The sequence below is a fragment of the Balaenoptera musculus genome, chromosome 20 (assembly GCF_009873245.2).
Source record: "Balaenoptera musculus isolate JJ_BM4_2016_0621 chromosome 20, mBalMus1.pri.v3, whole genome shotgun sequence".
NCBI lineage: Eukaryota > Metazoa > Chordata > Mammalia > Artiodactyla > Balaenopteridae > Balaenoptera > Balaenoptera musculus.
The window spans coordinates 7,258,411-7,275,150 of record NC_045804.1 but is presented as its reverse complement, the minus strand read 5'-3'; the positions used below and the strand labels follow the sequence as shown (position 1 = coordinate 7,275,150).

Below are 16,740 nucleotides of genomic sequence, written 5' to 3'. Positions count from 1 at the left end.
ATCTAGACCCTGAATTCCTTGAGGGCCGGGATTTCTGTTCGTCGTTGTACCTTCTACGCTTAGCATGTATTAGGCGCTTGATTCAATCTATGAGCGACTATGTTAATTCATCTAATACTGCAGAGTTTGTTTGGACCAGATTCTCAAATATTTCAAGACCTGGTCCTCTATTTGGAGTGCTTCACGCTGGAGGGAGATTCTCCCTCCAACCCCCCAGCCAAATTGCCTTGGTTTGGTGGAAGGGGAAAGGACGTGGATAAGAGTTACTCCTTCAGGGGTGAGCTCTAATTTACCCGCTCTGGCACCGAGAGGGTTACAGCAACCCCGGGGGTGGAGCCCTGCCGGTGCCACCTGCTGCGGGGCGGCCCGGCGCCTGCGCCCTGGCCTGTAGCTGGTCTACCTGCGGGGGCCTGGCCAAGGAGGAGCGCTTGCGCTCTGGGCCTTTTCCGCTGGGGGAAGTCTCGCGGGGGCGGGGCGGGGCGGGGCCGCGGGGGGAAGTTCTCGCGGGACCCCGACGAGGAGCGGAAGCGAGGCGGTAGTACCGCTTCAGCGACCGGACGGCGGCGGCGGCGGAGACTGTGGCGGTGACGGCGGCGGGAACAGTCGCTGCCCTCGCGGAGCAGCAGCGGGGTCGGCGGCCGCTCGCACCGTTGCGGAGGGGCCGGCCGGGCGCGGAGCGGAGCAGCTGCGCCACGGTGAGTACGGCCGGCGGCGGCGGCGCTGCTCCCGTGCCCTTTCCTCCCCTCTCCGCAGCGGGAGTCGGCCCGGGGGGCCCGGGCCTGCGTACCGAGGGCTGCCGGGCCTGGAGGTCGGGACAGTGAGGAACGGGGCGGGGAGCGGAATCCCCGGGCTCTGGGCTCCATGTTTCCCTTTCTGGGGCGCTTCCTTCCTGGGGACCTTTCTTCCCCTGACCCTTGGCTCGGGACAGAGCCCCGGACCCCGGGGCAAGAGGCTGGGGGGCTCCTAATTAAATTTCGTGCCTTTTTCGTGGGGGTTTGCCCAGAAGGGGCCCAGGAGAAGCCCGAGAGCACGGGGTACTCATTCTGTGAGTCAGTCTGACTTGGTCCGGGAGGCGGGGGATTCGCAGAGGGCTGCAAATGTGGTGATTGATGCTTCTTCGACCTGGACGGTCACCACGTCACCGTCTCCTGGTGTTTCGGGGCCGAATTTTGGGAGGAAACCCACCAACCTTATTAATACTGAGTGAGGATGTTTGCTACTGGAGCCAGTCAAGATGCCTTTGCTTCTGTAGCGCTTTTTTTTTTTTTTTTTTTTTGACTACTCTCTAAAAAACATTTGTCAAGAAAAATAAGCAGCAGTTGATTGGAATGCTGCGAGGAAAGATTTCAGTAAGAGAGGGGAAGGACTCACTGGTATTTTTCATTTGCAGCGCTCTCCGTGTCTATGATTTACATATGAGTTACAGCATATTTAGGGAGTTAAACTAGGCTGGCTTCAGATGCAGTAAGAATATAATTTGCAGAGGAGCCAAGTGCCTCGCAGTCTGACTTTTGGTACTGTGGATTATCAGAAAAAAGTGGGAAAGACACGAGAGAAATTAGCATTAGTTTCTTTGGCTTTCTAATGCCTCTTTCACTTTGTGCTCCCCAGTTGTTGCCTTCCCTTACTATTTTTCTCCATTCCACTGCGGACACTAAATGTTTACTCGTATAATGCAAGTCACTTGCCCCCTCCCCCCCCCCCGTTTTTTTCTAATCTACTTCCCCTTCCTCCTTTTCGTCCCCTCTCTGGCATAATTTTTCGAGGTTTCGGCTCTTCGGCACAATTTGGTTTCTCCCTCATATAAAGATCCCGTTTCTCTCCCGGGAAGATGCCCTCTTTCCTGCTTTATTCTTTACTTTTGAGCGTCCACTGTGTTCCTTCAGTCTGCCAGAAGGGTTGCTAGAGAGCCATGCGAACGTTCTCCCGCTGGGAACTGGGAGGCTCAAAGGATTGAATTCAGCTGTAAGTAATCAATACTGCCACTCGGTCACAGGTGTAGCTTGTGTTTTTGCCTTTTAGTTGTTTTCTTCACTTTTAGATCATGTTTTTGTGCCTGCTCATGCTTTTCTTCTTATGTCTGTTTTATGTTAGTAAGGGAGATCGGGTCATTTTGGGGCTTGTGTGACTTCTTTTTGGCTTTTAGTGGGGGTGGTGAATGTTAAAAACGAAAACCAACCATAGTCCTATATTACAATAGAATTAAGATAGCTTGAAACATTTAAGGGAATAGAATTTATTTAGACCATTGATGAATTAATTAAAGCTTGCCCGTTGTAATAGTACTAATTTATTCATTACCAGCCTTCTAAGATAAGGTGTCTTTTCCTGCATCTGTTATAATCAGCCTTCTTTGTTATTGTTGTTGGGTTTTGTTTTTGTTTTTGACAGAAAGAAAGAAATTTGTTCTGTTGCTCCTTCCTTTGTTCAAAATTTTCTGAATCCCAAAATTAAAAGTTAATTCTTGTCATCAGCTTTCTTTGATACTAAAAGAAAGCATTTAAATGTTTGACGCAGTTTCCTTCCTCAGCCAGTGTATTCAGATTTGAGGGACTACTATTAGGTTTTAAATACTAAGTTGGTGGTACTTACAGATTCTTCTCAATAATTCCTGTTATGTTGCACGTTATGCCGCAACAATTCTAATTGTTTCTTAGAACAGAAGAGTAATAGATTTTGGAGAAATGAAGTAATACAGAGTAGAGACCCACCATGGTCTCCTGAGAGAAACTAATATTAATAGTTACTTGCTCAATTCAGAAGAACTTTCCAGCACTCCTGAATGGCCATTGAGAGCCTTTCATTTTATTTGTCAAAGTTGGGTTTTTCCCAGTTATGCCAAGTGAATATGTATTATTGTCATTTTATGCAAAGACATTGTAGTGCATTGTCTGAGATGCAAAGTTTAAAATCTACTCAAGGCACCCTTACAGCACAGCAGTGATTTTTTAAATTTAGCATGCATAAGAATTACCTGTGACTCTTACTTAAAATTAGGTTCCTGGCTAAGGCCACTACGTTGCCAAACTCCAGAAGGCACCTCACAGTGAATCAGTCCCTGAATGGGGTGAGTTTGATGTAGCTGATCCAAGAACCAAAACTGTTGTCACAGGATGCACTCGTAAATTAATGAGACTGAAATGTGGCTTTAAATTACTCAAAGGTACACTTTCTGTATATACATAGTAAATGTTTAAAAGCCCAGTAGAATAAGTGACTATAGATGTGATTAGTTTTATATGTGTGAATATTTGAGCATAGTTAGGACTTGATTTGGAGGTATTTAATTTTAGTTTATACTTAACAGGACCGTTAATTTGCCTGCCAGAGCGTTCCTCTGAGTCCATATGTGAAGGGAAGTTCTAGATTTACTGAGAACACGTGGACTGAGATTTAAAGAGTTACTGGTGATGCTGGTTTAATACCTCTTAGCACTTTATGCCAGGGACTCAGCATTTACAGGTGCTGTCTCTTTTAATTAGCAAAATGACCTTATAAGCTGTAGATGCTATGATTTTCCCCATTTTCCAGCTGAGGGACACTGGGGATTAGAGAATGTAAGTTACTTCTCCAGTGTTGCCCACCTAGTTAATAAGTGGTACAGTGACAGTTGAATCCAGGTCTAACTCCAGAGCATCAGTAAGATTTTAGTTTTTGTTTTTTCTGACTACAAAAGCAATACATGCTTATAGTAAAGACAATAAAAACACAGTTGAGGTGTATGGTACAGAAAGGAAAAATATTCTGTGAACTCGCTTGCAGAGGTAATCATTGTTAACCTTTTGAATTTTTTTTTTTTTTAGCACACACTGATATATTATTTTATGGAAGTATGATAAACTAATTTTTCTGCAGTTTTTTTAAAAACTTGATAATAATGTATCTTGGTACTTATATAGAAAGATATTTCTTGTTATGCTCATGGATATTGATCAGGGATACATGTATTTTGCACATGGTATTTGTGTCACTATTTTAGTGAGATGAATCTGGGACGTGGCATTGCTTGTCCAAGGGTATGTATTTTAAATTTGTCAATAGGTGCTGTAAAATTACTCTCCAAAAACATTGAACTAATTAATTCCCTGATAGAGTGTGGGCTCTGTGGTGATTTTATTTTTATAATCAAGTAGTAAGCATATTGTTAGGCATATAGTAGCTGTTCAAAATGTTAATTTAATAAACGTTGGATAAAGAGTCTGAGAATCTCTTTATCCATAGTATCGCAGAGACTGGATGTTATAAATCTTTAACAAATTTGACAATTAGCAGGTGAAAGAAATCTCATTGTTCTAATTTGCCGTTTTTTTGTTTGTTTCGGTTTTTTTGGCTGCGCCATGTAGCTTGGGGGATTTCAGCTCCCCAACCAGGGACTGAACCCGGGCCATGGCAGTGTAAACCTTAATTTGCCATTTTTAATAATGAAGACAAACATCTAATATGTTTTAAGTAGAGTCACGCTTTAACTTAATTTGAGTGACTTAATGTCAGGCTCTGTCTAAAGCGCTTCATATATGTCTATTATCTATATTACCTAATTCAATGCTCAGTGAATCTTATGAAGTTGGTGATTTTATACCCATTTTACAGATGAGAAAACTGAGGCTTGTTTAAAAGCCTTGCCCAAAAGTATAGCTGGTAAGCATCAAGGTCATTACTTGAACTTGGGGTCAGCCTGCCTTTACAAACTATGCAGGCTTAACACTAAGCTATACTGGCCCAGTAAAGCATACTGGCCCAGTAAAGTGTCGCGTATTTTATTTTCTGTGAATTTTGGGAAGAAGAGAGTTGAATGGAAGACAGAAAATAAAATCCTACAAATACCTTTAGGAGATTGCAGTTTACGGTACAGTGCGTATTGCTTTAAATGAACAGTTCAAGCTGCACTTGCCTTGTTAAAATTCTCTGCTTGTGATGGGCTGCAGGGTGTGTGCTGGTAACAGTTCAGACATACTCTGTCATCAGGCTTCAGGGTTAAATGTACTCCCAGCCCATTTTCTTGAGAAATTTACAGCAACATCTACTCTGTTAAAAACATTATACATTGTGTCCGCTTTCAGATTTCTTTCTTTTTAAGTAATTAATGCGGTGTATGTGATAGAATTTTTTTGTCTTTAATGAAACACACCCTTTTGAATTTCTTTAGCCTGCATGTTTTTCGGTGGATAGCCTAATAACCTGGCCTCCTCTGGTTTTCTCTGTGAGATGCTAATTTTTACTTGGCACCACCGCAAAAGTATTGATTGGTTGGTTTTCATTCCTATTAAACTGTATCTTACAAAGCAATTGTTACTTGAAACGTGATTTTCAAGAGTGTTGTCTGTTTAAGTTTTCTCTAGGAAACCTGTGGTAGATAAGTTGAGCAACAGCAGGAGAGCAAATGTTGAAAACTCTTGGTTTTTATGGTCTGCCTGTTCAGTCACACTGCAGCTGTCTGGAATCATGAATGACATAGAAGTTTATGCCCTGTTACTGCATAGTACCTTGACAGTGACAGTGCTTTAGGTTTCTGTCTGATTTCTGTTTTTCAAAAATGAAACTTTTAAAGTTTTTTGGATCTGTGCAATTATTCTTCAACTTCCCATCATTGATACATAGTCCCAACAATCAGACCTGAAGACCAGTGAAAATAAATGGTCAGGTCAGGGTATGGAAAATATTGATAGGCGTGTAGCGGAGATTTTGGAGCAGCTGTAATAAGTTTTAAATAGGTACACACTGGAAAGTAGGCAAAAAAGGAGAAACAGTTATTAATTCCGGGAAAAATTGAAGGATTGTACTAGAAAGGAGGGTTGGTTATCATACATTATTTAAATCACCAGTGAACAATGTTTCGTAATGTAATAACTAGTGCTTAAACCGGAATATGTGGCATTACTGGGATGGGGCAAGGCAGAATTGGCAGGGGCGGAACAGCTAAGTCCTCATCTTTCAAGTGATAGGTGATGGCTGGAATAAATTAAGAAACAGCAGTAGAAGGGTGTTATTTAGAAATACTGTGAGTAAACATAAAGAGAAAGCTAAAAACAAAATTGAGGGTGATTGCTTGGGGTAGGGATCTGCTGTTTTTCATAAGCCTTTTAATGCTCTGACTTTTAAAATTATGTATATGGAGTCATTTGATAAATAAGTAACTATGGTGAGTATAAGTAAAGGGTGTTTAAGGACACACGAAAATACTGAGACTAATCTTGTTTTTTTTTTTTTCAATTTGCTGGGACTCTTTTTGCTTTCCTGTTTTAGAGCCAGCACAACACAGGATATCCTAGGTATGGCCTGATAGAATGAATAAACGTTGGTTTAGTTTATTAGTTTACCTGCAGTGGAATGTTTGGCCTTCAGAATTCGGCTGAAGGACTTTTTATTACCAGGTGATTCTTTCCTCCTTGGTAATACTCATTTCCCTCTAACCTTAGTATTCCCAGCTGGTTTACTCCTTAGTCCTTTTGTAACTATGCTTGATTAATGCCCCAGTTGTTAACTTTAGAACAGAAGAAGAATAATCACTCGTGCCCCTCAAATGAGTTCTCTGTTAGGTGGTAATTATCCACCAAAGGGTGTCACTATAAATAATCTGTCCCCGTTCTGCCAGTGTCAGTGTTGTTTTCTGCTTTTATTTAGCCTGTATGAAAACAGTGACTGACAAAAGAAGAATGGGGCTTCGTTTTCCTTTAGTTACGGGAAGGTCTAGGATGTGTCCCATATTCAGGGCTCGAGACTCTTCACTTCCGCAGTGATTGTACTGCCCAGGTTCACCATCACCTGGTATACTACCTAAGGGTTATTACAGAATCTTTGCCTGCAAAATGCAGTTTGGATCAGTCTAGTACTCCCCTGGCTCCGAGAAAAGCACCTGTTCTCAGGGGTAACTGTGAGAGGCTTCTGTTTGGCTTTTGGGCGGTAGCTAAGATTCTGAAAAAGGGATTGCTTTCAAGTGTAGATTAGGAGTTCAACCTTGCTCCATAGGCTAGTTAGGAATAATGCAGAGGCTGCTTTTGGAATGCTGAACCTTGGACGTCTATTTTCAAGGGCTTTTGGGGCCCCGAAGTCTTGGGGGTCTTCGAGGGAGGGGGAGCCTTCTGCACGAGCAGGTCTCCACCCACCAAAGGCTCTGAGCTGGATTTCCTTTCTCTGGTCACCTGAGCTTGCCGATCACAGTTGGCAAGTGGAGAGGGAGAGTTGCCTATGCTGAGAGTAGCAAACTGAATAAGAAAGTAGTTCCTAGGGTCAGTTTCTTCCACTTTCCTAGGGGCAGACCAAGGTTTAGTTTCTGAGAACAGTTAAAGCAGCTCAGGACCAAAGCCCACATTGCTGGCTTTTGACTGTGGATATAGGACCCAACATTTTCAAAACACCAGAAAGGTTGGCAGGGAGAAAGGAGGGAGAGAGGCCTATATAACTGAGAAAAGTAGGGTGCCATCCCGAGGGCGAGGGCTTTCTTTACGTGGATTGCATTTCGTGCCTGGAGAAGAGCGTGAGGGGCGAGGGAGGAAAGGCGGAGACCGATCGGACTCCAGCCGGTTCCTGCACACTGAGCACACCCAGCGGGAGGGAAGAGGAAGTGTGTTCTGGAATAGCTCGAGCAGCTGCCGTCATTGGCCGGCAGGCCTGTCAGTTGCCTGGGGGCCGAGGCTGGAAAGAGGAAGGAGGAGCTCAGGGCTCCTGCCTGGAAGGGAGGGAGGAGGGCCGAGCCAGGCCGAGCCGGGGGGCGTGGGGGCTGGGACGGCAGGCCGACTGGCAGGGCGGGGCTGCCTTCGATCTGGCCACTTCTCTCAATCATTGCTCTTCTGATTCAGGGTGGCATTGTGTGTCCCGGAGTGCAGGAGCGAGTCCCAGCCGAGAGGCGAGGCTGAGCCCAGAGCACTGGGTTGCTTCAGCAGGGAAGACTCCCTTCCCCCCTGCTTCAGGCTGCTGAGCCCTGAGCCCCGCTCAGAATGGAAGCCATCGCCAAATATGACTTCAAAGCCACCGCAGACGACGAGCTGAGCTTCAAAAGGGGGGACATCCTCAAGGTAAGTGTTGATGCCCAGCAAACGCTCAGATGGCTTCTCCTTGTACTCACCTGCCTTCTTGTGCCCTGATAACACACAAAGAAGCTGTGCTTGTTCCTTTTTCATTGCCCACTTTTAACATTTACCATCCTGTGTGATTTGGAGAGCTAGATGCTGAGTAGAATATCAAACATGACTTCAGAGGGTTGGTGTGATGTGTGGTCTTTAACTGCCTTTGTGTGAATGCCTTGAGCATTTCTGTGCTTGTTGATATTGGTAATTCAAGTAAAGTCAGAGCAATATGATTATAGTAAGGAAGCGTATGAGTAGATTGGGTTACCTAATCTACTAGAGTTTTATAAAAAAAAAAAATGAGAGGAGTTTTTTGAAAGACCCAAACTTGAAGTATTTTTGTAAAAGCACTCAATTAGTCTTATCTTACGTAGTCAAAAGATTTTTGCATTCTGGAATGTGATCCTAGTAGGTTAGAAATTAATTTCCCCTAGTTTAGAGAGGTGGTTGGAAGTACGTGCCAGAACTCATTAAAGAACCTCAGTGTATTCTTATTCTTTGTGAAACAACTAATGGAGTTCTAAATAACAAGGTTCAACTTGTTGTTGTACCAGTCAGATTTCGATTTTCTTAAACTTGAGGAGCAGTTACCCCATATTAAACTGTGATTACCCCATATTAAACTGTGATTGCACCAAAGAAACCTGCTGACAGTTTAAAAATAAGCTTCCTTACAGTTTGCAGCTCATTTTGAGCCCCACTGTTTACATGAGGTTTGCCTTCCACCTGGCACATGTTAATTATGTTGTTTACCCAATTAACTGGAGCAGCTTGCTCTTTTGGATATGTAATTTATTTTTACATGGGTGGGTGTTATCAAATAGTGTATCAACTCTGAGAAAAACCTGAAATTTAATGTTTGAGTCTTCACTGTGTCTCAAGTTTTGACTTTTTTCCTCTAAACCTGATTGTTGGAATTTGCCATCCATTTGTTTACTACTCTTGAATGAAATTACTAGGATTTTATAAAGAAGAAGGAAGTGGAAATACAGAAATATGATTCTTTATAAAAGGACTAGTGACTATTGTTTTTAAGTTTTGCAGACCTATGGAGAGTTATTATTTTGTTCACTGCCCAAGGTGTAGAGTTCTGCTCTGAAGTTACCTGCACAGTAGTTTTTGTGATGTTAGAAATGTAGGTCGTACTTCATAGAAGGTGATAAAGAGCCCTTTAAGGAGAAGGAAACTCTGTGAGGTTTTTTTTTTTTTTTTAACATCTTTATTGGAGTATAATTGCTTTACAATGGCGTGTTAGTTTCTGCTTTATAACAAAGTGAATCAGTTATACATATGTTCCCATATCTCTTCCCTCTTGCGTCTCCCTCCCTCCCACCCTCCGTATCCCACCCCTCTAGGTGGTCACAAAGCACCGAGCTGATCTCCCTGTGCTATGCGGCTGCTTCCCACTAGCTATCTATTTTACATTTGGTAGTGTATATATGTCCATGTCACTCTCTCACTTTGTCACAGCTTACCCTTCCCCCTCCCCATATCCTCAAGTCCATTCTCTAGTAGGCCTGTGTCTTTATTCCCGTCTTGTCCCTAGGTTCTTCATGACCTTTTTTTTTTTTTTTTCTTAGATTCCATATATATGTGTAAGCATACGGTATTTGTTTTTCTCTTTCTGACTTACTTCACTCTGTATGACAGACTCTGGGTCCATCCACCTCACTACCAGTAACTCAATTTCGTTTCTTTTTATGGCTGAGTAATATTCCATTGTATATATGTACCACATCTTCTTTATCCATTCATCTGTTGATGGACACTTAGGTTGCTTCCATGTCCTGGCTATTGTAAATAGAGGTGCAGTGAACATTTTGGTACATGACTCTTTTTTTTGTTTGTTTTGGTTTTTTTTGTTTGTTTTTTTGGACTCTTTTTGAATTATGGTTTTCTCAGGGTATATGCCCAGTAGTGGGATTGCTGGGTCGTATGGTAGTTCTATTTTTAGTTTTTTAAGGAACCTCCATACTGGTCTCCATAGTGGCTGTATCAATTTACATTCCCGCCAACAGTGCAAGAGTGTTCCCTTTTCTCCACCCTCTCTCCAGCATTTATTGTTTCTAGATTTTTTGATGATGGCCATTCTGACCAGTGTAAGATATCTCCTTGTAGTTTTGATTTGCATTTCTCTAATGATTAGTGATGTTGAGCATCCTTTCATGTGTTTGTTGGCAATCTGTATATCTTCTTTGGAGAAATGTCTATTTAGGGCTTCTGCCCATTTTTGGATTGGGTTGTTTGTTTTTTTGATATTGAGCTGCGTGAGCTGCTTGTAAATTTTGGAGATTAATCCTTTGTCAGTTGCTTCATTTGCAAATATTTTCTCCCATTTTGAGGTGTGTGAACTTTTTGACGGTATCCTCAAAGTCAGCACTAAATTAATCATCAGAAAGCAGACAGAACCAGCTATAGGTTTTAGAGAGAAATACATCATCTGTTTCTATTTCTTTAGCTAGAAATCAGCAATCATAACTTAGACTACTAAATTACTCTGTATCATTGATGTACTGAGGAGATAATTTGATGTTTTCTTAGATGATTACTATTTTCAGCAGATAACCTGCTCCTGATATCATAATAAGATTGGTTACTCAGATAAAGGGAAAAAAAAAAAGATTGGCTACTCAAGTAGCCACATTTGTCACTTGTACAAAAATGCTTTGGGACCAAGCTTGGGGGTTTTTTTGGTTGGTTTGTTTACTGAAATACAAATTAGATTTCTCCATTAAGCTTACCCTAGAAACTTGAAACTTGAGCCTGGAAGTTCATATTTTTTCTCTAAGTCTATCCAGTTGCATATTTAGCACTAAAGCAACAAATCAAAACAAAACTGTGAACTTTGAGGTCTGTTTTAAAGAATTTTTAGACAAGAACTTTCCCTGTTTACTACCACTAAAGTTAGTCTTGGACCATGATCATTTTATAAGTTCTCCACCTTAAATTGGTAAACTTCTTGAACAAGTGTAATATCCTTCTTTCCCATCCTACAGTTAGGATGATACTGTTTAATTTCCCCCAGAAATTTTTACGATGGGAGAGAAAGTGAATCAGAGTGCTCACATTTACTTTCAGATTTTCTTTGGGGAGAGAGAAACATACATATATTTGGTTCTTTCCAGGTTGGCAGATAACTGGCATATGAAGTCATAATGCCATTATTGCTTTTGAATGGTGGCCGTTAGCTGTTTGTTAGTAATCTTGTGGCTTTACTCTAAAAAGAGTGATGATACAGTAGTTGCCCTTTGTCTCATAATTCTGTGAAACAGCTGAGTGAAGAGGAGGGACATTGCTTTGTCTTAAGCGCTATTAGTTAAAAAAAAAAAAAAAAAAAAAGGCAGCATTTTCTTCTTTGATTATTCAGGGAGTAACTGGCTTCATTTGAGTGGCTCTGATTTGATTTGCTCACTCTTTAGGATGGTAGTTGTGAGCCAAATCATGTTTTGAAGTGTCCAGAAAGCATTGACCAGTTTCCCTCGATTGAAATATGGATATATTTACTCTCTGTTGATAAAACAGACATGTGCATGTGGGTACTGAGTACATTTTATTTGAAGATAATGAAATAGAAAGGGGCTCAGCCCTCTGCCTATGACCAGGTTCAGAAGGATTACACCCTCTCACTGTCTTGGAGTTCCTGGTTAACTTTTGCTGAATGTTGACTCGTGTCCCCCAGCAGACCACTTCCTTACTCTCTGTCCACATGTTGACTTGTACTGCCCTGAGAAGAGAGAACAAATTAAAAACATCTTACTGGAAGCTGTAAATAGAACTTAATGCTTGGATATATCTGCCTTTGTTAATTTCCCTCTTATAAAAGCTTGTGTTTTTCTTGGGGAGGGGCGGGGAGGGCACTGGGGCTAGGTATGGAAGAAATTGCTCTTCTTTTGCAGTTTCAGGCCTTAGGTGGGTGAAATGAACCTAAATTTCCCCACCATTGTAGGGCAGCCTTGAGATAGCCCCAGGGGTTCTCCACTGAAAATGAGGCCCCTGAATACTCTGCCCTAGGCACACAAAACGCCTGAGCTTACCTAAAAGTTGTGTCTGCCATCTAGGGGCTTCTGTACATGTATTGATATTTCAGACAGTGCTGCATAGGAATGAAGAGACTGTTTTGAGCTCTCAAACCTGTGCTCATTGCGTTCTGTAGCCGGGTTGTTATTTTCTATCAAGACAGACCTTAGACTCTAGAAGAGAACCAACAGTAGATCATCTCAATATCTTTTTCTCTGTCTGGCACGAACTTCCTTTACCAGTTTCCTAAACTGCTTTAGAACTAGGTCTTGGGTTCAGTGCTGATGACACTATTTTACTGTTACATTTACAGAGCGTCTCCTTGAGCCACATCCTGGGGTAAGTTGCCTTGAGAGTTAGGGGAGAAATAGAAGATGTACTTTCTCCCTTCAGGAACTCTAAAATCAAATAAGAGAAGTGAGGTTAGTATGTGAAACAGTATGTGACAGTGTGTAAAATTAGAGGATCTTTATTTTTTTAATAAATTTATTTATTTTATTTATTTATTTTTGGCTGCATTGTGTCTTCGTTGCTGCACACGGGCTTTCTCTAGTTGCGGTGAGCGGGGGCTACTCTTCATTGCACTTCGCAGGCTTCTCATTGCGGTGGCTTCTCTTGTTGTAGAGCACGGGCTCTAGGCGCGCGGGCTTCAGTAGTTGTGGCACATGGGCTCAGTAGTTGTGGCTTGTGGGCTCTAGAGCACAGGCTCAGTAGTTGTGCCACATGGGCTTAGTTGCTCTGCGGCGTGTGGGATCTTCCCGGACCAGGGCTTGAACCCGTGTCCCCTGCAATGGCAGGCGGATTCTTAACCACTGCGCCACCAGGGAAGCCCTAGAGGATCTTTAGAACAGGAAAAGACTTTCTTATTTTACAGGTGAGGAAATGGTGGCCCATGGAGGTTAATGATCTATCCAAGATCACAGCTATTAGTACTTAGTGCTGAACTGGTATTGAACAGAATGCTGAAGTTGTGTTACACACTGTAACTGCCAGTGTAATTTTGAAGGGAAGAGATTGGTAAGAGCCGAAGTCCGAGAAAGCTGTGTGGAAGAGGCATGACTTGGACTGGACCTTGTGAAGACCAGGACAGGGCTAGGTGAGGAGAAGGGAGGGGCGGGGGCTGTGCTTGTTGTGTTTGAGACAGGAATGCTAGAATAAGGTTATAGGCTGTGACGGAGTGGAAAATAAGGTAGAACTGGAGCCAGATAAGAAAAACCCAGTAAGAGTTTGATCTTGTCCTTAAGCCTCTGAAGGTTATTAGCTGATGAAGAAAGTGTCCTGTGTGTATAGTGGATTGCAAGGAGGGAAGCCTGGAGTCCCAGCCTGGCAGGTTCCAGTAATCAGGTTGTGAGATGAGTGCCTGTACAGGTATAGGAGACTAGGAATGAAGGACAGGGGGTGCTTTGAGGAAAAGAAAAAATAACGGGATTTCTGCCTGTCAGCTGGGGGTATTTGAATAAGTCTCCTGTGTAACTGAGAAAAGAACGTCCATTGAGTATGCTCCTGAGAGCCAGGAATGTGAACTAGAGTGTGATTGGTTACAGTTTTCACAACAGCTCTAAGTCCTGAATTTCAGTACATGAGTCTCATTTCAGGTGTTTGAACTATCAAACCTAAAAAATAAGAGGTTGGGGTGGGGTTTTTCTTCACTATTTCAAAGTACTGGTATCAGTATACTTTTTGAAGTATTTCTTTGCCTATTGATAAGAATTGTTATCAATCTTGTTAACTAAACTCAGAATATTGCATTTAATCTTTAAGAATGAGGACAGTTTGAGTTCTCTTACAACATAATTTGTTTGCCTTTCATCATATTCATTTCCCCCCTGTCATCTGAATGGACTGTTTCCAAATAGGTGCTAAGAATGAACTTTCGGTTCCTGTCCAAGACTCCTTTGGGGGTGGAGGGGGTTGCTGGCTGAAGACCAGTCATCCCTGTTTGGAGAAAGAAATGTCTAAGGAAATGCACCATTCCTTTGGGGTCTTCAGTTTTCACCTCTGTGAGCCATTATAGTTAAGTCATCATTGAATAGCTACTATTTATGAAGCATTTAATATATGCCACAAAGTTATACATGATTTCTAATTTTGGGCATCAGAAGGTTGGCATTATTAGCCCCATCTTATGGGTGCAGAAGTTAAGTAACAGGCTCAGGTTCACACATCTAGTAAGAGGTAAAGCTGGGATTTGATCTTAGGCCTGGCTGCAGTGCTCCCCCTACAGTACATTAATGCCCCTGTTAACTGTCAGGTATGAGTAAACCAGAAATATAAGCTTATCTGCAGTCCTGAGTTACTCACCTGCCAGGTATGGACAGCTGTCTTATGGCACTGCTTCTGCATAGTGACGTATTGGATATCCTATCTAAGTAAGCTGAGGTTAATAATAAAAGAAATGAAGGGGGGAAAAAAAGGTCATTTCGCCTTTCGGATTAGCAAAGATGATAAAGACTGACCCCACCCTCTCTTGGCCAGGGTGTGGGGAAATGGGTACTGTCACCTCCTGCCAGTGGAGGTTTGTACGAATACAGTTGGTCTTTTTGAACATGGCTTGGTGATAACGTATTAGACCATAAAATGACCCAGCAGTTCCACTTTCAAGAATTCAATCTAAGAAAATTCACAAACAAGTTTTTTTAAATGTAGACATAGGGATGTTTATTTCAGTGAATCTGTGTGCCACCTAGAAATTTCTGCAATTAAATTATGAAATATCGTTTCCAAGATGTTAAAAGGTGTAAAAATAGGCATCTTCGAATCCATGGAATTACCGTATTAGGAAAAAAAAACGTTAAGTAGCCCATCAGTGGGAGGCTACGTAAACAGATTATGGTGCCTGTAAAGTGGGATACTGTGAAGATGTTAACGTTGATGTAAAACTATATCAATACAGTATATGTGTTGCTCAGACCAGTGTTTATGGATCCTCTATTAAAAAGTGAAAATGTATCTGATTTATTGAGTTCTTAGTATGTCTGTGCACTAAGCTAAGTATTTTACTTGTATTTTCTTTTAATCCTCACAATAATCCTATTAAGACAGATGCTATTATCCCCAATTTACTGATCAGGAACCTGAGGCTTATGTTAAGTCACTTGCCCAAGTTCACATTCAAATACAAGCCGGTTAAGTCCAGATTCCATGTTCTTAACCACTACCCCGTGGGGCTTTTTTGTACCCAAATGAGGTCAGACGAGGGAGGGAGGGAGGGAGGGGGCACGAGCCCATTTAGGGAAAATTGCTATCTATTTCTATTGGCTTATTAAATACATAGACTTCTTTCTGAATGATCCCCTAAAAGGTAATAGTTATCTCCAAGGAGCTGGATTTCAGGTGATTCTTACTTCTTTTTTGTTCTTTTTTTACATTACTTTAATTAATCTATCAGTTTTATTAAGTCAATACAGTTTTATTCAAATGGTAAGTAGTTAACATTTTGCATGTTTTACCTTGATGGATATTCTAGGAAGTTAAAGTGCTCTGGTCAGAGGTTGGTTGGTTGTGTATTTTTAATGACTGAGGTTTAACCTGCCTTTAGGCTAAAGTCCACTGTGCCTATGTTCAGAGTCGTAAAACTTAGAGACCTTTTAAAAAGTGACTCACAACACCTTTTGGAGGAAAATCTTGGTCTTTTTGGCAGATACTTCCTCTGTTTTACCTCCTAGTGGATGTGGAATGAGAGAGACCTGTGGTATTGTGGTAAAGAACGTGCTCCAGGGCTAGACCCACCTTCTTCTTCTGGCAGATCTGGCCTTTTGGTCTTGGGAAGCTGACTCTCCTTTGGTTCTCCAGTCCTCAAAATGGGAACAATAGCATCTACCTTCCTAGAGTCACAGTGAGGATTAGAAGAACTAATATGTTAGTGTGCTTAAAGCAGTGACGCGTAAAGTAGATAGTAATGCTACCTGCCACTAGTTTTATTAATGTTATTCAGACGCACAACTTTGATAAGAGGATGTCAGTCCTACTGCTGGCTCAGGTAACTGTTAAGTCACATGACTCGACACAGAAAACTGGCCGGGTGCTTGTCCTGATACTACCTCAAACTCAGAACTGTGCAAACTTTGTCCCAAAGCTTAGCAGAAAGCATGGTATTGATGGAGGATTTTGTGAAAGACAAGTAGTTTCTCCATTCTTAAAAGTCTTTGGCCCTCTCTCAGGGTTAAACCTGAAAGCAAAGAGGTGGGTAACTGCACAGTGTCCTATTGGGGACCTCACTTTTGTATATTTCTTGGGCTGAATGGAGCTTTGGGATTATGCTGTTGGCAAATATTAAGAAGTGATAGAAGAAACAGCCTTAGGAAAAATTCGTTGCTGTATTTACTCTAAGGATATTAAGGAGTCTTTCATTATTATGTGTCCTCAGGGAGGATCTGTGGGAGAACGTTCTCTCTGGTCGTGACACCTAGAATAGGCGTATTTCCCCTTCAAACAACCTTTTTAAGTCTTAAGGATGCTATAAATAATGCTTTGATATGTTTCCTTCTTTATCTTGTAGGAAAGCTTAGAGCCTACTATGGTCCCATTTCTAGCAGTCGCTCTTATACTTTCTGTCCTAATATTTTTGTTGAAACAGGTAGTAATTATTAGTGGTAAATAAAGTTTTTTTCACCCTAACAATGGCTTTGATTTTTAACTAATTTATTTATTCTTTAGTTTA

At 41.8% G+C, this 16,740-nt stretch overlaps 1 protein-coding gene across 3 annotated transcripts in view; it reads left to right on the top strand.

Annotated features, from left to right (window-relative positions):
• Window positions 1–489: 489 nt before the first annotated feature.
• The window catches only part of GRB2 (growth factor receptor bound protein 2), a 71,741-nt gene continuing 55,490 nt past the window's right edge, over window positions 490–16,740 (top strand). Inside the window, exons 1-3 of one of the 3 annotated variants that reach the window (XM_036836094.1) lie at window positions 509–695; window positions 6,244–6,269; window positions 7,797–8,012. In XM_036836094.1, the coding sequence (XP_036691989.1) occupies window positions 7,935–8,012 (78 nt within the window). In that variant the 5' untranslated portion in view covers window positions 509–695; window positions 6,244–6,269; window positions 7,797–7,934. Of the gene's footprint in view, window positions 696–6,243; window positions 6,270–6,353; window positions 6,372–7,796; window positions 8,013–16,740 lie in introns of those variants that run through there. The other 2 variants (XM_036836093.1, XM_036836096.1) reach the window with 2 other exon arrangements.